Raw genomic sequence first — 18,249 nt, 5'->3', positions numbered from 1 at the left:
AACAAATTTATAACACTATGTTCCCATTAAGTGCCTATTCAACAGGTAGGAAGCCAGACAAATAACTAACTATCCGAGTAGGAAAGAAATGAGCGTGTAAATATTCTGTTTTGTTAAACGTGGCAAGAGAGCGACAGCATAAAATATTATTCACCGGCTTATAATATATTTATACAGTTACTATGTACTGAACTTTCTTTGGGATGCCTGTTTTTTTCCCGTTTTTTTTTCCACTTTCCTGTCCGAGAACAGAGGAGAGAGAAAAAGTATATGGCCCGGGCTGCGCGGTTAAAACTTCTCTTTATCATAGTATGAGCATCGTGTTCTCACTGTCTCGGTCTGCCCGTCTCTGCCCGTCTCTGCCCGTCGCTATTCGAAAGATTAAAGGGTCGTCGTCGCTTATTGAATTTTCTGGTAAAGAAAGTTCAGCGCATCTTTTTCTTTACTTTTTCCATACCAACGCCATAGGCATTTTTGAATAAATTATGCATTTTTTGTTTTTTGGTGGTTCTTAACATACAAACAGGAAAGAAACGCACAGAGAACACCATAGAGATAAACTCTTTCTCTCTTTCCTTTTGTTCTTATTTAATTTAGGGTACTGGCTCCACAGCTATAGTAGTAGGAACCCATCAACATATTTACATATTTACATATTTATAACTTTTGTAAAACATCGTTTATTTACTTGAGGTAGATGGATCGATCAATTGCTGATTTAATGTAAAGGGACATTTTTCAACATAATAAAATTGAAATTCTCTCTTCTCTCTGTCTTTCGACTGGTGATTATCATCATCATCATCATCTTCATCTTCATCAACAACAACAAGAATATGAACAACAGAAACTCTAAGTTTAGTGCAGTTTTCGCAATTGCGTCTTAGTCTTTTTTTTTTATTCATTTATTCAATTTCTATCTTTTTACACTGCTTCTTTTCAAATAATTTAGATCAAATAACTCTTTTGTTTTAAAAAGAAAAAAAATTCTTCTCTTTTTTTAATTAAAAGAATATTTCATATATAAGTACCTTCTACATCAATCGTTTATTTTATTTTTATTTTAATTATTTATTTATATTTCTTTCTTAATTACTTCTTAGTTTACTTTTATTTTTATCTTTTACTTTCATTTTAAAGAAACCACCCTAACAAATTCATTTATTACAACCAATCATGGCTGAAATTCAACTAGGTCGTTACTTATTCGAAAGATTAAAGCAAGTCAACTGTACTACCGTCTTCGGTTTACCAGGTGATTTCAACTTGGTCCTATTGGACAAGCTATACGAAGTCGAAGGTATGAGATGGTCCGGTGACACTAACGAATTGAACGCTGCTTACGCTGCTGACGGTTACGCTAGAGTTAAAGGTATGGCCGCTTTGATCACCACCTTCGGTGTCGGTGAAATGTCCGCTTTGAACGGTATTGCCGGTTCTTACTCCGAACACGTCGGTGTTCTACACATTGTCGGTTGTCCATCCACCCTACTACAAGCCAAGGGTCTATTGCTTCACCACACCCTAGCTGACGGTGACTTCGATGTTTTCCACAGAATCTCTGCTAACATCTCTTGTACCACCTCTATGATCACTGACATCGCTTCCGCTCCAAGTGAAATCGACAGATGTATCAGAGCTACCTACATTCAACAAAGACCAGTCTACTTGGGTTTCCCATCTGACTACTTTGAAAAGACTGTTCCAGCTTCTTTGCTACAAACCCCAATTGACCTATCTTTGAAGCCAAACGATGCTGCTTCCGAAGATGAAGTCATTGCTGAAATCCTATCCATGGTTAAGGCTGCCAAGAACCCAATCATCATTGCTGATGCTTGTTCTTCCAGACACAACGTCAAGGCTGAAACCAAGAAGCTTGTCGATGTCACTCAATTCCCAGCTTTCGCTACCCCTCTAGGTAAGGCCGTCATTGACGAAACCCACCCAAGATTCGGTGGTATCTACGTCGGTTCTCTATCCAGACCAGTCGTCAAGGAAGCCGTTGAATCCGCTGATTTGATTCTATCCGTCGGTGCTTTGCTATCCGATTACAACACTGCTTCTTTCACTTACGGTTACAACACCAAGAACATTGTTGAATTCCACTCTGACCACATGAAGATCAGAAACGCTACCTTCCCAGGTGTCCAAATGAAATTCGTTCTAAACAGATTGCTAAAGGTCATCGCTGAAGCCGCTAAGGGTTACAAGGTCGCTCCAGTTCCAGCTAAGGCTCCAGCCAACGCTGAAGTTGCTGCTTCCACTCCATTGAAGCAAGAATGGTTATGGAACGAAGTTTCCAACTTCTTCCAAGAAGGTGATGTTATCATCACTGAAACCGGTACCTCTTCCTTCGGTATCAACTCCTCTGTCTTCCCAGCTAACACCATCGGTATCTCCCAAGTCTTATGGGGTTCCATTGGTTACGCTGGTGGTGCTATTGCCGGTGCTGCTTTCGCCGCTGAAGAAATTGACCCAGCTAAGAGAGTCATTCTATTCATCGGTGACGGTTCTCTACAATTGACCGTCCAAGAAATCTCCACCATTGTTAGATGGGGTCTAAAGCCATACTTGTTCGTCTTGAACAACGATGGTTACACCATTGAAAGATTGATTCACGGTCCAAAGGCTGCTTACAACGAAATCCAAAACTGGGACAACTTACAAATTCTACCAGTCTTCGGTGCTAAGGACTACGAAACTCACAGAGTCGCTACTACCGGTGAATGGAAGAAGTTGGTCGCTGACAAGGCTTTCAACATTCCATCTAAGATTAGAATGATTGAAATCATGCTACCAGTCATGGACGGTCCACCAGCTTTGATTGCTCAAGGTAAGCTATCTGAAGAGATGAACGCTGCTATGTAAATTAATTAAAGAACAAAAATATTTTGTCTTTTACGTAATTATTTTATAAAACAACAACAACAATAAATACATCCGTTACAATTATTATGTTACATTAGTTTTATTTTTTATTTTAGTTATTGTTAATATGTTTGATCGTTTATTTCACATATATATCTATATATATGAACATTATATAATATTATAGTTAGTCTTTTTTATTATTATTTATCTATTACTTAGACACGACAATTAGAAATATCAAAGACAATAATATCTGTAGCACCATTCTTCTTCAATTCATCCATTATAGCACCTTTCTTGTTCTTTTCAATCATAGCGGCAACAGCAACCCATTCGCCATCATCACCAACATTTGTTAAAGTCGGAGCTTTTCTACCCGGTGTAATTGCTAGTAATGAAGGCAATGATACTTTAGCAGCATTGTATGTACAATAAACATATCTTTGTGCTGTCATGACACCTTCAATTCTAGATTTGATAGTTTCAATTAGTTCAGCATCACCTTTAGGGTATTTGGATTGAATCAAATGAGCACTAGTGTCTAAAACGGTAGCAATATCGATCAAACCAGCAGCACGCATGGTTTCACCACTTTCTACTAAATCGACAATGGCATCGGCAACACCAAGAGCACAGGATGCTTCGACGGAACCACCAACATATTTCACTTTTGTGGTCATTTGACTCTCTGGAACACCTTCTAATTTAGCAAAATATTTTTTGGTCAAATTGGTGAAAGTGGATACAATGGTCTTACCTACCAATTGTTCTGGTTTAGTATATTCACCATTATTTGGAACTTGCACTTGTAATTTACAAGAACCAAATTTTAGGTCGATTGGTAAATCGACGTCAATATTAGCTTCTCTAACTTGGTCAACACCAGTGATACCAAGGTCACACTTACCTTCCCCAACAAACATAGGGATATCAGCAGCAGGTAAGAATATTAATGCTACTGGTAAGTTTGTTGAAAGAGCAATGTCTAATCTTTGTGATCTGTGGAACTTAATGTCTGAACCATTCAGTATCTCTACACTCTTTTGATAAAGTCTACCTTTCTTTGGAATGGCAAATAATAGTCTGTCTGTTAGGTGGTTAACTAATTCCATTATAATGTTATGCTTGTATGTATGTGTTTTTGTTTGTTTATATGTATGAATATGTTAAATATATTCAAATATGTGAATGTTTATCTTGTATTCTTATTATTTTATAAATAAAAAACCTTCTGCTTATTTGTAAATTAAATCGGAAAGAAAAATTCCATAAACAAATTTAAATATCTATATACTTATATATGTATCTAAGGAGAACTAACTCTCTTCAGAGTATATTACCCAAAAGTTGAATAAAAGTTCGCTTACTCAATGAGTCAAGATTTCACTAACAGATGCAAAGTGAAAAATTTCGTATGATATTACCGCAGGACTCAAGGCGAGCACACCTATTAGTTAAGACAACAAGAACCGATTTCCTTATAGAACTGGATATTTTATAATACGTAGATAGTATACATCATATATTATCTATTACTACTATCAGATCAACTTCTCTCTCTTTCTCTCTCTCTCTCTCTCTCTGAGTGAACCTGGTCCTTGTGTGTTAGCGAAAGGACCTTCACTTTGATTCATTTATGATGAGTAACCTGTGTGGTGGTGGTGGGAAAATTGTACGCACGCAATTTTCTTGTATTTCACATAGTGGCAGTTCCAGATTAGCCGGTAATTTAATTTTTAATTGAAGGAGTCAAACGGTGCGGATTTTCAACAGCGCCGGGGTTCGTGCAGAGTGATGAGCAATACGTCAGTAAATATATCTTGACTTAGAAGGATATGCCTAATTAAAGATTATGGGAACAATGGCTACGAGAGGTAAGTTACCATTTCGGAAGGCACAGTTGACTTATTTTGCCAAATTGTCTTAGGAATGTGTCATAAATTATTATAAAGAAGGAGAAAAAAGATAAGGGAATAGGTATTACAGTATATATATATAAATATATATATAAATTAGACCGCAGAAACGACGGTATTATTATTAGTTTTTATTTATAAAAGTATGGTTTCCTAGCAAATATTGGTTTCTTCTTTAACGACCAAAATATTTTAATTCAAATGGCCGTATTATGTTGTAAACAATACATGCCCATGATGCACCTAATTCAAACCCTATATCACCACCATATTTACCAATTAATCTCGAGATCTCTCCGACCCAGTAAGTCTGACACATACCCAAAGCGACACCAAACGCACCGACGATTAGGGCTGCTGTACCTGCAATACCAATTGGTAATTTACTATTATCATTCCAATCTTCAACATTATAATTTTTGAAAGAATTCTTTCTATAGATGAAATGCTCCGAAAGCGCGATAGCTGTGTAGATGGCCAAATAATAACCAATAGAATCCATGAAATTTTGCATGAAACCTTCAAAGTAGTAACACGCTGGAATTGCAATACCAACAGTGGCTGCATTACCTGCAAGAGTCCACACCACTCTTGGAACTTTTGTGAATGGGCCCCACATGGCTTGTGCAGACAGGGCAATGGTATACATATTTGGAACGTTGTTAGCAACAGTAGACATGGCTAACAGAACACAACAGAATTGTCCAAATCCATGTAAGGAGTTAGGCACCAAAATAGCATAAGTTAAACCACCCATAGAGTTTTGTTGATAATATTGATTCCAAGTTGGATCATTTACAGCACCCATGGCAGAAGCAGCACCTAAAATCATACAGAAGAACAACGGGAAAGATAGACCTGCGACCAATGAGAAGAAAATCTTGTATTTGTTTGTATTCTTTGGCATATATACGGTATAATCGGATGCATAAGTGGTCCAGCCAGTAGCAAACCCATAAACAGTACAACCAAAAGAAAGAACATTACCTGCAGTAGTTGGACCTGAAGTCCATTCACCATTACTAAAATTATGAGATTTAGCTAAACGTGCAATGATAACCAAAAACACAGCAAAATTTGGGACCCATGACCATTTTTCATATGCATGAATAACACGATAACCGAAAAATGTCACTGCAACAGTACAACCAACGATAATTAGACAACCTGCCCATAATGGACATTCATGTCCAGAAGCATGATTAACCATGTTTAACAATTGAGCTGATACCACAGTGTTAACAATACCCCAACCGACACAAGCAACAACGTTAATCAAAGCAAATATTCTAGCTGTTAGATTACCTAGCAAGAATCTAGATAACACCATTTGTCTTAGACCTAATTCACAACCAAAGATAGAAAAATATGCGACAGGTAATAACCCTAGAATATTGAAAAAAATAATGACAAGGACAGAAGTACCAAAATTTAATTGATAAATCAGTGGTCCTAAACCACCTAGTGCATAAGCTGCAATAACCATATTTGCTGAAAACCACATCGATGCAGCACTGACAACAGATTCATCAGGGTTTCTTTCTTCTACACTAACAGGTTCAATACCTTTAGTTTCGGCATTTAAATATACTGCTAATCTGTTAAACCATGATAATTTAGTCTCAATGGCCGATTCAATAGCATAAAGGTCATTTGTGTCGTCATCATTGCTGACGGATTCATATATAGCATGTTTTTCAGTGTTTGAATTTGTGTTTGAAATAGAATTAACTTTTCCAACAAATTCATTTTTTTCATCTAGTACAACTGGATAGTTTTGTTGTTCTAAATCTGATGAAATATCAGTACTATCATTTCCTTCAGAATGGTTTCTTACCAATTTCTTAATTGAAAATCCCATATTTATATCTGATATATTTATATAATTGTGTATATCCAATATGCAATTTTATGATTATGTAATATATTTACTAACAAAGGGGAAAACAAGAAACAAGTTTAATTTTATTATCGTATTATCGTCTTTTAGAATATACCTTAACCATTCGTCTATTTATATATGTAAAAGTTTGAAAACATTCAATGATATCCCATTCACCTATTTTTATCTTAAGAAGGAGGTAATCTACAATGAGATATGGGTAAAAAGTGACAAAGTCATCCATCACATTGACAAATAAACAATAATATTTCATATATTACCAACTAATTAAAAAACTAATTAAAAAAAAAAACTATCAGAAACAGAAAGGTAAAAAACTAACGATAGGAGTAGATCATTCATTTGAAAATTTTTCTCTATCGCTATAATTCAATTGATATTCCCTATATCCATCATCGAGTCACATTTAATAAGAGACGAATGGCTGTGGATAGAGTTACATTAAAATAACGTCTATTCGCATTGCACTACATTACGGCGACGAGAAAAAGAACAAGAAGTAATGGGGAAGTATGATAACTGCAGAAATGCAGAATATCTAATCCATTGTCACCCACAGAAGAAGTTACAAAAGATAGATTGATAGTAAGACTTCAAATCAATTAAATTAAAATAAAATTAAAATTAAAAATTAAATGATTTTTTAATAAAAAATAATGTTGCGTTGTCTCTGTTTTCTATCAATTGTATGCAGGTTATTCCTCTTATCATTTTTTTTAACTCCGTTGGGAAATTGTTTTTTTCATCTTCTTTTTTCAAATTGATATACTGTGTATTTGCGCAGAACATTGAAATTGTGATAAACTAAAATTTTTCACCTCTTTTTCATTTCAGATAAAGAGAAGTCATCACATCATTTCATATCTTTTCTGAAATTCTTATTATTATCAGGCCAATCGGAAAGGTAAATTATATTCAGTGGAAATATTGACTGCCACTCTCATTCTACATATGGGAAAACTACATACACAATAAATTAAGTTTTCTATCAATTATCAGGATTTAATATGGATATGAAAACGAAGAGAGTTTTCGCAATATTGAAAATCTTTGATCGGTTACCGACCTATCACCTCCCTTCAACTTTATATCGTTTTAAATCTTCAAAACTATCACACTACAATACACAGAAGCCATATCACATTAAATTATGAAATACTTTGTTTCTTTTTTGAAAATATGTAGTCGTTATCATTATCGTATCATTGACATTCCTTCCCTTAAAATACCGAAATATTTTCATCTTCTTGCCTTGTTGTTAAATTTATTTTAATATATTCGATCGATGATATTATTTTCATTATAACATCTCTCTATACTTTCTTTATTTGTCGACAGATTAGGGTGACAACACATCTTATTATCTTCGAAAATTACAACCTTATTTCTTCTATTTCCTAACGACCAAAATACTTCAACTCTAATGGTCTTACCACAACATATACTATAGCACCCCAGGCGGCCCCTAATTCGAATCCAATATCACCACCATCTTTACCGATTCTCTTTGCTATTTCACCTACCCAATATGTCTGACACATCCCTAATGCAACACCAAAAGCAGCAACAATAAAAGCTGCCGTTCCTGCGATACCAATAGGCATCTTCTTATGATCTTGCCAATCCTCGATCTTATATGCTTGATAATTTCTCCTAAAGATTAAATGTTCACAAAGTCCTAACGCAATGTATATAGCACCATAATATGCAATTGTATTCATAAAATTTTCAAGAAACGACTTGAAAAAATAACATGCAAGGATTGAAATAGCCAATGCTGCAGCATTGCCTGCTATGGTCCAACATGGTCTTGGAATTTTTGCTAATGGAGACCAAAGTGCTTGTACAGAAAGTGAAACGGTATACATATTTGGTAAATTGTTTGCAATGGTAGATAACGCCAGAACAACACAACAAAATTGACCGAAACCATGAACTGAATCTGGTACTAATACAGCATACGTCAATCCACCAATTGAATTTTCTTCATACAATTTCTGCCATGTTGGATCATTGACACCACCCATACCACATGCAGCACCAAGCATCATAACAAAACATAATGGAATATAGATCCCCAAAGATAAGGCAATACTAATTTTCCAACTACTTGTATTCCTTGGCATAAATACTGTATAATCGGAAGCATATGTGGCCCATGCACCTGAATAACCAAATACTGCACAACCAAATGATAAAACATTTCCTGCAGTCGTAGGTCCTTTGGTCCATTCACCGTTATCCCATTTACCAGATAGTTTCAATCTAGCAATAATGACAAGAAATATGGCAAGATTAGGGATCCATGACCATTTTTCAAATTTATGGATAGCAGTATAGCCGAAAAATGAAATTATGACAGTACCACATATAATGACTAGACAACCTGCCCATAATGGCAATTCATGACCAGATCCGGAATTAACCATATTTAATAATTGAGCAGAACATATTGTGTTCAAGACACACCAACCAACGCAAGCAATGACGTTAATTAATGAGAAAAAACGACCTGTAATATTACCCATCCAATACCGAGACAGAATCATCTGTCTAATACCTAATTTAGCACCAAAGACAGAAAAATAACCCACAGGGATACATCCGATAATATTAAAAAAGATTACTGTCAAAGCGGATGTACCGAAGTTTAAACCATAAACCATAGGCCCTAAGGCACCAATCGCATATGCAGAAAGGACAAAATTAGCAGAAAACCAAACAATAGTAGGGTTCAATAATGATGGATCAGTTTTTTTGTCATCACCAATTGGTTCAATACCACTACTCTCAACATTCATATGTGTAAACCATTTTTCGTAAAAAGAAGACGTCTCAGAAAAATCATCTGAAGTTTCTCTGACAAAATTATTTTTATCATCTTGTTTCTCAGAGGTAGAATTCCGTGAAGACACTACAGAATCATGACCGTCTAGGATAAGACCCTTTTCGACATCAGTAGCAAAGTGTTCTTGATACGCGTTATCTTCTTTCATAGTAAACTAAAAGGAAATTTAATAGTAAAATAGAATTAAAATAAATGTAACTATTCAGAATAAACTAACACAAGTTCCAAAAAAAAAGTTAACTAATGTCAAAAAAATTCCTTATTTTATTTTATTTAATCGTAATATTAAAACAAAATAATTATTAAATTAAAAGCGTACCTAGATATAATAATTAATTAGCTGAAATTTCTATTGTTTCGGTTTGATTATGTTATTTATTTCCCTCAACTCTTGAAGAAAAACAAAATTAAAAAACGAAATTGGTTAATCAGTAAAAGGAAAAACTGAAAAATAAATTATGTAATAAAAGGATAGAAGAGAGAAAAAACATTAATAAAATAAAATGACAGATATCTGACATTTCTTGCCTATATATATATATTCTGAAATTATAAATTTATGTATGACCAGATATATCAAATAATTATTTTATTAGATATTTTGAATTGTAGTCAACCAGACCGAAAGGAGGCACTTGTTGGACGTGACATGTTCTCAGACATCAAAGCAGAATGAATTCTATAACGTACACTCTAAATTACAACAAGGCGGTCTCATTAATTGAAAACAATAGAACCTTTAGCCAAAGTAGGAATTTATATAAAATAATTATTTCAGCTCTTATAGATTATCTTGACTAAAAACAGGAAGACAAGAGAAAAGTTGGAACACTAGGTGATGTCGACGAGTTTGCTCCGACTAACTCTTCGGTGAATACACTACACGCTCGGTCCCGAACAGAAACGAGAGAGAGAGAAAAAAAATAGCAATCATAATCGACTTCTGACAGAACAAGACCAGGAGAAAAAAAACAACAAAAAACAAGGAAATATATAACACTAAGACATCGAGAGGAGTAATTACATCTGCTGATTGGAATACTGTGTATATTCATAATAAAACTTAGTCTTACTATTTTTTATCTGATATTTTGTTGATGACTGTCGTCACTACCTAGGAAGAAGGGGGAGAGAATATTACACATGTCTCAGAATAACAGAAGAAAAAGTGGATGCCAAATGCCAATATATAAAAGATGTGGATACAGCCACAAATTAAATAGAGTCCAGTTACAGCAAATTAATCCTATAAAATATTTGTTACTATATATCTGTATTTACTCCTACTGATACGAGTTCCAGGAAGAATACACAGTTTAATGGAATCAGAAATGAAACCATATGCAATAATGTTCCTGGACACTAGTTTCTAGTTATTAACTATATGGTAAATAATTAGCATCTCTTGATATACAGTTATGTATTTCATAAACACTCTTTAAGTCAAATGTAAACGTATATATATAAGTGGCCATATAACACAGTTTATGAGTTATTTATTTTACAAAAAGTGAAATAGTTGTAACATATACAACATGTAATATCCTCTAGTAACAATTATGACAATATCGTCTCTGGATTGACCTTATTCTTACATTACCTATTGCTCTCGATTGCTTCTTTTAGCTATCCACTTATCTTTTTTTGTCGTTTCGGTGTGGAGGCGCACTCTTTAAAAACATATATATATATATTTATTTAAAAAAATACAATGTTTTTGCTGTCGCGACACAATTTCCTAAAAGGGATATCAACCCATACATATTTTGTTGAAAAACTGGAAGCTATAAGAAAAGAACCACACAGAAATTGTGGAAGAACATAAATATCCCACAGGATATTTCAGAATATCAGGCCTAAGGTTACCGTTTGGGAAATAAGAATTGAAAATTAATGTTATATTCTAGAATTTTAATCAAAACTACGTTTTTAGTCGTCTGCATGATAAATAAGGAAGTGGTAGGGTCGTTAAGTTGATTATAGATAATGTTGGCGACTGTGGGTTCCTAATAAACTTCCTCTCGAAGACAATTGCATGTCCCACTAGAGTATATCCGTCGCAATAACTAATACATTATTACCAAGAATACTCTTGCTATAAACCATAAATGGTATTAATATTGGATATATATTAAACTTGAAATATTTTTTATTTCAAGAGTATGCTTGGTAATGTATTTTTATAAATAGGTAATTTTGAAAAAAATTCCATCAAATAATAAACTAACAAAAAAGTTCAACTTAGAAAGTTAGATAATATTCATAGCATTATAACGAAACAATTTATTTTGTAAAAACTATTCCATTTTATCTAAGAATTTAGATAGAAAATTTATAAGCTTACATCGAGATATAAATACCCATATATATTATAATATTAACTCAAAAAGTGAAATATCCAATAAATCACTGAAATTTGGTATAATTTCGATAAAATTTGAATTGGACTATATCATGTTACAAGTTAAAAGTGTATATATGTGATATATATGTGCTAAATATTTAGAAAATTAAGAAATGGGAATTTGGTAAATAAAAAAATATGTTCCGAATCATGTAGTTTAACGATTATATTAAAATTATGGAAGTATGAATTTTTTGTTTAATACAAAATCTATTTCTTACTCTTCTTTTCAGCCTTTTGAGCAGCGGCAGTTTGTTCCTTGACAACCTTCTTGACGATCTTTTGTTCTTCAATCAAGAAAGCTCTGACAATTCTTTCCTTGACACAGTTGGCACATCTGGAACCACCGTAAACTCTGGAAACAGTCTTGTGAGTCTTGGAGACAGAAGCGTATTGTCTTGGTCTTAGAGTAGAAACACCTGGTAGAGCAATACCACAGTCACCACACTTTGGTCTGGAAGCTAGCTTCTTAACGTGTTGAGCACGTAGAATACCACCTGGGGTCTTAACAACCTTGATTTTGTTAGAACGGGTGTTGTCTGTTTAAAAAATAAATATATTTTCATAATGTATTTTTTTCAATATGTGTTATATTGGAAATAATAAAGATGAATTTAAAATTGTTAGTAAAACATTGTTTTTTAGTATTATTATAAATAAATCATATAATGTGATCTTCTAGGAATAACAGACGAGTAAAGGTTTTTTTTAATACATTTAAAGTAAAAGTCAGATCCATACATCTCATTGTGGATATTCCATATAAGTGTATGGTTTATTAATACATGGTAACACGAACATACATGGGAATCACATAAAAATCGTATTTTTAAGTAATGATCATAAAATGACATGTAGATACAACTAACATATCCTAGTACTTGTTCTATCCTTCTTAATTCATCAATATTTTTATATTTATGTTTCATATCCTCATAAATGGTTCAATCTTTCTTTTTCAATTGTTAATTAAAAGTATCATTGTTCATTCTCATTGATTTCAAAATACAAATACATCTTCTGAAACGTATATTCGACCTACTCTGATATCCAAAAACAACAACCTTTGTCTAATTCCATATACGCAATCCTATTAAATCACATTATTTTCCTAATTATTATCTCTATTATCTTTGAACATACATGGATTATTTCTTCTGTAAGTAACACGTTGGGCCATCTTTGGTTTATTTATCTATTTGGTTTGTTATAACAAAATGTAATTCTGAACTTTTAACTAGTCTAAAAAGCTCTAAATTTTTATCAACAAGGTCTTCTTTTTACTAGTGTATACATTGAAAATTTGAATAATATTTTGGTAGTAGCGTTCACCACTGCTCTTTGGAAAGGACGATGAGATTGTGAAAGTACTACATTTCCTCACTACGTAGCAGGAAGGTATCGGGTAAGCAACATTATGTAAACTGGGCTATCATCAATCTCCTTAGTTTACACAATAAAGAGGGAGAACAGTCCAAAATTGTTTCAGCACTCAGCACTATCATCGGGACACCGAGAATTATTCACTTTTGCCCGCGTCCCTTCAAAATCTGAACATTTTTTAAATATCTGAAAATTTCAAAAAACTTTCAAGAACGTTTTTAAACATATTTAACATCCGTACATCTGCACCCATACACCATTATATCGTCCAAACAAAACTAAAAAAAGTTAGTACATTAGACATATTAACATTTGACTCATTTCGATAAAAGGTGAACTTGGTACTATCTATATATATGTTATGATTAGGAGTGACATAATGATAGCAAAAATTTAATCATGTGAATGTTTATATGGAATTATTACTACGCATACACATATATCTAGTATCTAAATTATCTATTTTTATATATTTATTCGTTCTCGACGGCAATGACTTCAACCTCGACTGTCTCACCTAATGGCAGAGCAGCCACAGCCACACAGGATCTAGCTGGCTTGTGAGTGTTAAAGTAAGTACCATAGACTTTGTTGAATTCAGCAAAATCATTGATATCGGTCAAGAAGATGTTGACCTTTACAACTCTATCCAGAGAGGAGTTACAATCAGATAAAACAGACTTAATGTTTTCCATAATTTGAGTTGCTCTTTGAGCAATTGGTCCACCAACAGGCTTGTTTTCTGGAGTTAAAGCAATTTGACCAGACAAGTAGATAAAATCGCCAGCTTTCATAGCATGGGAGTATGGAGCTGCTGGAGCTGGGGATTTGGAAGAGTTGATAGCAGTAAGTTTGACAGCCATGTTTGATTGATTGATTGATTGATTGATTGAGATAATCGAGTTATATTTATATGGAGTTATCAAGGATGCACTTTACTGTAAAACAAAACAAAAAAAGGTCAATTGATAATATCGAGCTAACCTTCTTATGTAGCCACATATATATATATAACATAAGTCCAAGTATGAATCTTCGTACATTTGATTACGTAACTGAGACCAGAGTGATGTGATAAGAGAATATTTCCCTTTTCCGACGTCTTCCTTCCCTCATCTCTCTGTCTCTCTTTTGGTACATCCATAATTTGCTCGTGCAGTTGAAAATTTCATACACACATATATTATGCATGTATAGACTGGAAAAACAAAAGAACATAGTAATGTGATGCGAGAAGATATGCACATCCCTGGAAATAACATACGAATCAGTTAAAAGATAAATAGGGTAACCAACAACTAAACCTATTGAAATATATATATCTACTAAAATATATTCAAATTGGTATCTTACGAAATACAAACAATAAATATATAAGTGGATTTATCTGTGTCATATTTTACGTAGTGAACGTTATTATCCTTTAGAAGAACCAACAAAAAGAAATACTTTCTTCCCCCTTAAAAAACTAAAGACTCATTGCAATTTTTTCCCTCTTAACATTATGAGTAGAGCCAGTAAGATAACGTTTGCATTATCTTCTATATTTTGTGTTGTTACTGTAATTGGTGTCCATATTGTTCAAGATATGGAGAGAGATACATTACATCAAGGTCCTATTAAGGATGCAAAGAGAGTGGCTGAGAAAAGAGCTGCAAAGGAACAGGACCAAAAGAAAGGAACGCCGACTGACGGGTTAACTGATATTGCTAAACAGAAGAAACGAGATTTTAATAAGAGTGATCATGAATTACAACAAGCATTGAAAGAAAAATATACGGCTATTCAACCTTTAACTGGGGAAATCATAACACAGGATGGTGAAGTAGTTAAAAGTAAGAAATAAATTATATAGATTGCCCTGTTGATAAAAGAACAAGAATATAAATGTTCGAACTTTTGTATGTAAATAATAATGAAAAAAGATCGAAAACAACAACAATAACAGCAACAGCACAACACATGTTTCTTGTGAAAACACTTATGTAATTATATATGTTACGTCACAATCGACTATTATTGTATCTTTTCAAGTGATAAAGAAGAAGAAACACAATTAGGAGTGCATATGGTAGCTACGATTCAATATAAAACAAGAAAACAGCAGATCGTATATTATTAATACTACTAATCTTGACCCATCATCTCCCCTAAATGTAAGCAAACAATTAACTCCCCCTTTTCTCGAGAGCTGAATAAACTAAATGTCATGTCATTTTATCAATCAAACTATTCTTCTTCTACTACAATCTTACTTAAGATAATCATCTATTGCGTTGTTCTCATTTCATTCATTTTACTCAATCAATATCTCAGCTAGTGTAAAGAGAGGGTCTCAAATTCCTTAGCAGTATAAATAAAGTACGTAATATAATGAATGCGAGAAAAGAGAGAAGACAAATGCAAAAAAAATGAGAGACAGAGAGACAGAAGACGAAAAACAACAAAGCAAAGCAAAACAGGAAAGAAAAAAAAGGAGAATGGAACTATAATAACAACACCCACCCCTACAAAAGCAAATAATACATATTAAAGAGAGAGCATAAACAACAAATAGATACATATCTACACAAAATAACATTAGCGTTAATCAAGGAATATCGATATAAATTAACCAGACATAAAGAAAAAGATATGAGTAGTATAGTATCATCCTCGACAAGTATGAGAAGTACCCCTACACAGTTCGCATATGATGCGGACCCAACAGATTGTACAAATGATAATAGTAACATTAATAATAAGGAAGTTAAAAGAGAAAATAGTAATCGTGATCGACAGCAGATATCTACTGCTACAGTAGAAGCTATAAATGGAACCACCTCTGTAGTAACAACTAAGGTTTCAACTGATGATACATTAAGTAGCTCACCAGGGTCATTCACATCTACTAACAATAACAATAATACAACCGCTTCTAACTCGATATCAGGCTCGAGAGATAATGATAAGAGGTCTGTAGTGATACAAACCCCTAAGAAAGAGAAAGAGTATCAAACAGTATCACCGACACAAGTCAAATGGGAAGATCAAGAACCAAAACAAGATGAAGAGAAGGATGACGAAGAAACGGACAATGAAACACAACAATCAGACACTGTGGAACCAGATTTTGATTATAAATTTGATTCCGATAAAATTGTAACATTATCTACAGACAAATTAATTCAAATGTTAACTGCATTATTAGAAAAAATTATAAATTCAAATGACAGATTAAATCATAATGGTTCGCCGACAGATTTATTATATGACGCAAACAGTAATAATATTAATAATAATAGTAATAATAGTAATGGTGGTACTAATATCATCGATTCCGGAAGAAATCCGGATACTGTATCATTAGTTAATTCAATAATTAGTTTTAAAGGTAAACATGTACCACAGATTGGTCTTGAACAATATTTCCATAGAATTCAAAAATATTGTCCGACTACAAACGATGTATTTTTATCATTATTAATATATTTCGACAGGATTTCTAAAAAATGTAATAGTAAACTACAAGAAGCAATGATGTTAAAGGAACACGAAAAAAATATCGATGAACAAGAACAAGATTTTGAGAATGACAGTCTCGTGGAAACAGAAGATAAAGAATTACTAAGGAATGACGAAAGATGTACAGAGGGAGGTGAACCAACAAAAAAACAAGAACAGCAACAACAGACATTTGTTATGGATTCATATAATATCCATCGATTGATAATTGCAGGTATTACAGTCAGTACCAAATTCTTCAGTGATTTTTTTTATAGTAATTCAAGATACGCTAGAGTAGGTGGTATATCGTTGAAAGAGATGAATCATTTAGAATTACAATTCCTTGTATTATGTGATTTTGAAATGTTAATATCTGTAGAAGAAATGGAAAGATATGCTAATTTACTCTATAGATTCTGGGATAGTGATAATCACAATGTACCGGTTGATGTTGAATGAGAAACATGCACGTATATATATGTGGATGTATCGTTACATACACCTTTACAAATATAATATATGTATGTATGTCATTAAGATCTTTGATATTTTTTCATCAGCACAAAAAATTAATGATTCATTAATTATTAATACACGGAATAAAAAAAACGTATGGGAAGATCTCAACTATTATTATTTTTATAAACAGTTTGTATCATTTATTGCAAATTCATATATATACTATATTCAAGGTATTCACCGTTTTCATGTTCGTCTTTCTGAATTTGCAATAAATGGAATACTAGCTCCATCTTAAAAGAAGCAAGAACAATATAAAATATCTAATTGAGTTTATTCTAGTTTAAAATTATATTAACTTCATTTATCCATTATATCATTATATGTTGGAGACTTGAAAAATTGTAATATAATCAGATTCACGACCGTTATACCAAACCCTAATCACTATCGATATCCTACTCATCTCATCGTTCCATTACGTTCACCCCGCCGTTCGACTATTTATCAATATGGCACATCGTTCCCCATATATTAGAAATCCAAACTTATATTCAAATGGAATGCATCTTCCATTGTATTGACTTCTCTCATTCCTTGGACATTTTCCCTCCAGAGACAAAGCGCGCGGTGAGTTCGAATTATATTCTTTAATTAATTAATTTTAATTAAAAAACTAAGTTAATTTAATTAGAACATATACTTCGAACTCATGTTATATTCGCGGTAACTTCATCAATATTTAACGGATCTGGGCAACAATGGTGTCTATATGAAGATGTGTCAAACTACGTTTTATTTGACACAATTATAATAGTAAAAAAAACTGAAACGTTCCATCTTCTTAGCTAATATCAGCATTTATAATTATATAAAATTCATATGGAGTCATAATTAAAGAATCCCCCACTTTGTATGCCCCTCTCAGAAAGCTGGGCACCAAAATGATAGTTCGAGTCATTTTTTTGTTTTTTTGTCT

The 18,249-nt window shown here is 33.1% G+C and overlaps 8 protein-coding genes across 8 annotated transcripts; 3 read left to right on the top strand and 5 right to left on the bottom strand.

Moving 5' to 3' along the window:
* Nucleotides 1–1,176: 1,176 nt before the first annotated feature.
* KABA2_03S10868 (alpha-keto acid decarboxylase family protein) lies at nt 1,177–2,868 on the top strand (the record flags this gene model as incomplete). Its single annotated transcript, XM_041549939.1, has 1 exon — nt 1,177–2,868. The coding sequence occupies one exon, from the start codon at nt 1,177–1,179 to the stop codon at nt 2,866–2,868; it is 1,692 nt and encodes a 563-aa protein (XP_041405873.1).
* Nucleotides 2,869–3,086: 218 nt separating this feature from the next.
* Nucleotides 3,087–3,983, bottom strand: HIS1 (ATP phosphoribosyltransferase; the record flags this gene model as incomplete). Its single annotated transcript, XM_041549938.1, has 1 exon — nt 3,087–3,983. One exon carries the CDS (start codon nt 3,981–3,983, stop codon nt 3,087–3,089), a length of 897 nt encoding a protein of 298 aa, XP_041405872.1.
* Nucleotides 3,984–4,962: 979 nt separating this feature from the next.
* On the bottom strand, nt 4,963–6,648 carry KABA2_03S10824 (cytosine permease; the record flags this gene model as incomplete). Its single annotated transcript, XM_041549937.1, has 1 exon — nt 4,963–6,648. The coding sequence occupies one exon, from the start codon at nt 6,646–6,648 to the stop codon at nt 4,963–4,965; it is 1,686 nt and encodes a 561-aa protein (XP_041405871.1).
* A 1,439-nt stretch (nt 6,649–8,087) lies between these two features.
* KABA2_03S10802 (cytosine permease) lies at nt 8,088–9,686 on the bottom strand (the record flags this gene model as incomplete). The annotated part of the gene is made up of 1 exon (XM_041549936.1): nt 8,088–9,686. One exon carries the CDS (start codon nt 9,684–9,686, stop codon nt 8,088–8,090), a length of 1,599 nt encoding a protein of 532 aa, XP_041405870.1.
* Nucleotides 9,687–12,152: 2,466 nt separating this feature from the next.
* RPL34A (60S ribosomal protein eL34) lies at nt 12,153–13,122 on the bottom strand (the record flags this gene model as incomplete). Its single annotated transcript, XM_041549935.1, has 2 exons — nt 12,153–12,481; nt 13,086–13,122. The coding sequence occupies 2 exons, from the start codon at nt 13,120–13,122 to the stop codon at nt 12,153–12,155; spliced, it is 366 nt and encodes a 121-aa protein (XP_041405869.1).
* Nucleotides 13,123–13,798: 676 nt separating this feature from the next.
* Nucleotides 13,799–14,188, bottom strand: HMF1 (putative isoleucine biosynthesis protein HMF1; the record flags this gene model as incomplete). Its single annotated transcript, XM_041549934.1, has 1 exon — nt 13,799–14,188. The coding sequence occupies one exon, from the start codon at nt 14,186–14,188 to the stop codon at nt 13,799–13,801; it is 390 nt and encodes a 129-aa protein (XP_041405868.1).
* Nucleotides 14,189–14,829: 641 nt separating this feature from the next.
* Nucleotides 14,830–15,171, top strand: PET117 (Pet117p; the record flags this gene model as incomplete). The annotated part of the gene is made up of 1 exon (XM_041549933.1): nt 14,830–15,171. One exon carries the CDS (start codon nt 14,830–14,832, stop codon nt 15,169–15,171), a length of 342 nt encoding a protein of 113 aa, XP_041405867.1.
* Nucleotides 15,172–15,959: 788 nt separating this feature from the next.
* PCL6 (Pcl6p) lies at nt 15,960–17,270 on the top strand (the record flags this gene model as incomplete). Its single annotated transcript, XM_041549932.1, has 1 exon — nt 15,960–17,270. The coding sequence occupies one exon, from the start codon at nt 15,960–15,962 to the stop codon at nt 17,268–17,270; it is 1,311 nt and encodes a 436-aa protein (XP_041405866.1).
* Nucleotides 17,271–18,249: the final 979 nt, after the last annotated feature.

This window comes from Maudiozyma barnettii (genome assembly GCF_903064755.1).
Source record: "Maudiozyma barnettii strain CLIB 1767 genome assembly, contig: KABA2_03, whole genome shotgun sequence".
Taxonomy (NCBI): Eukaryota; Fungi; Ascomycota; class Saccharomycetes; order Saccharomycetales; family Saccharomycetaceae; genus Maudiozyma; species Maudiozyma barnettii.
The sequence above is the reverse complement of the archived record's forward strand: the minus strand, read 5'-3'. Positions and strand labels throughout refer to the sequence as shown.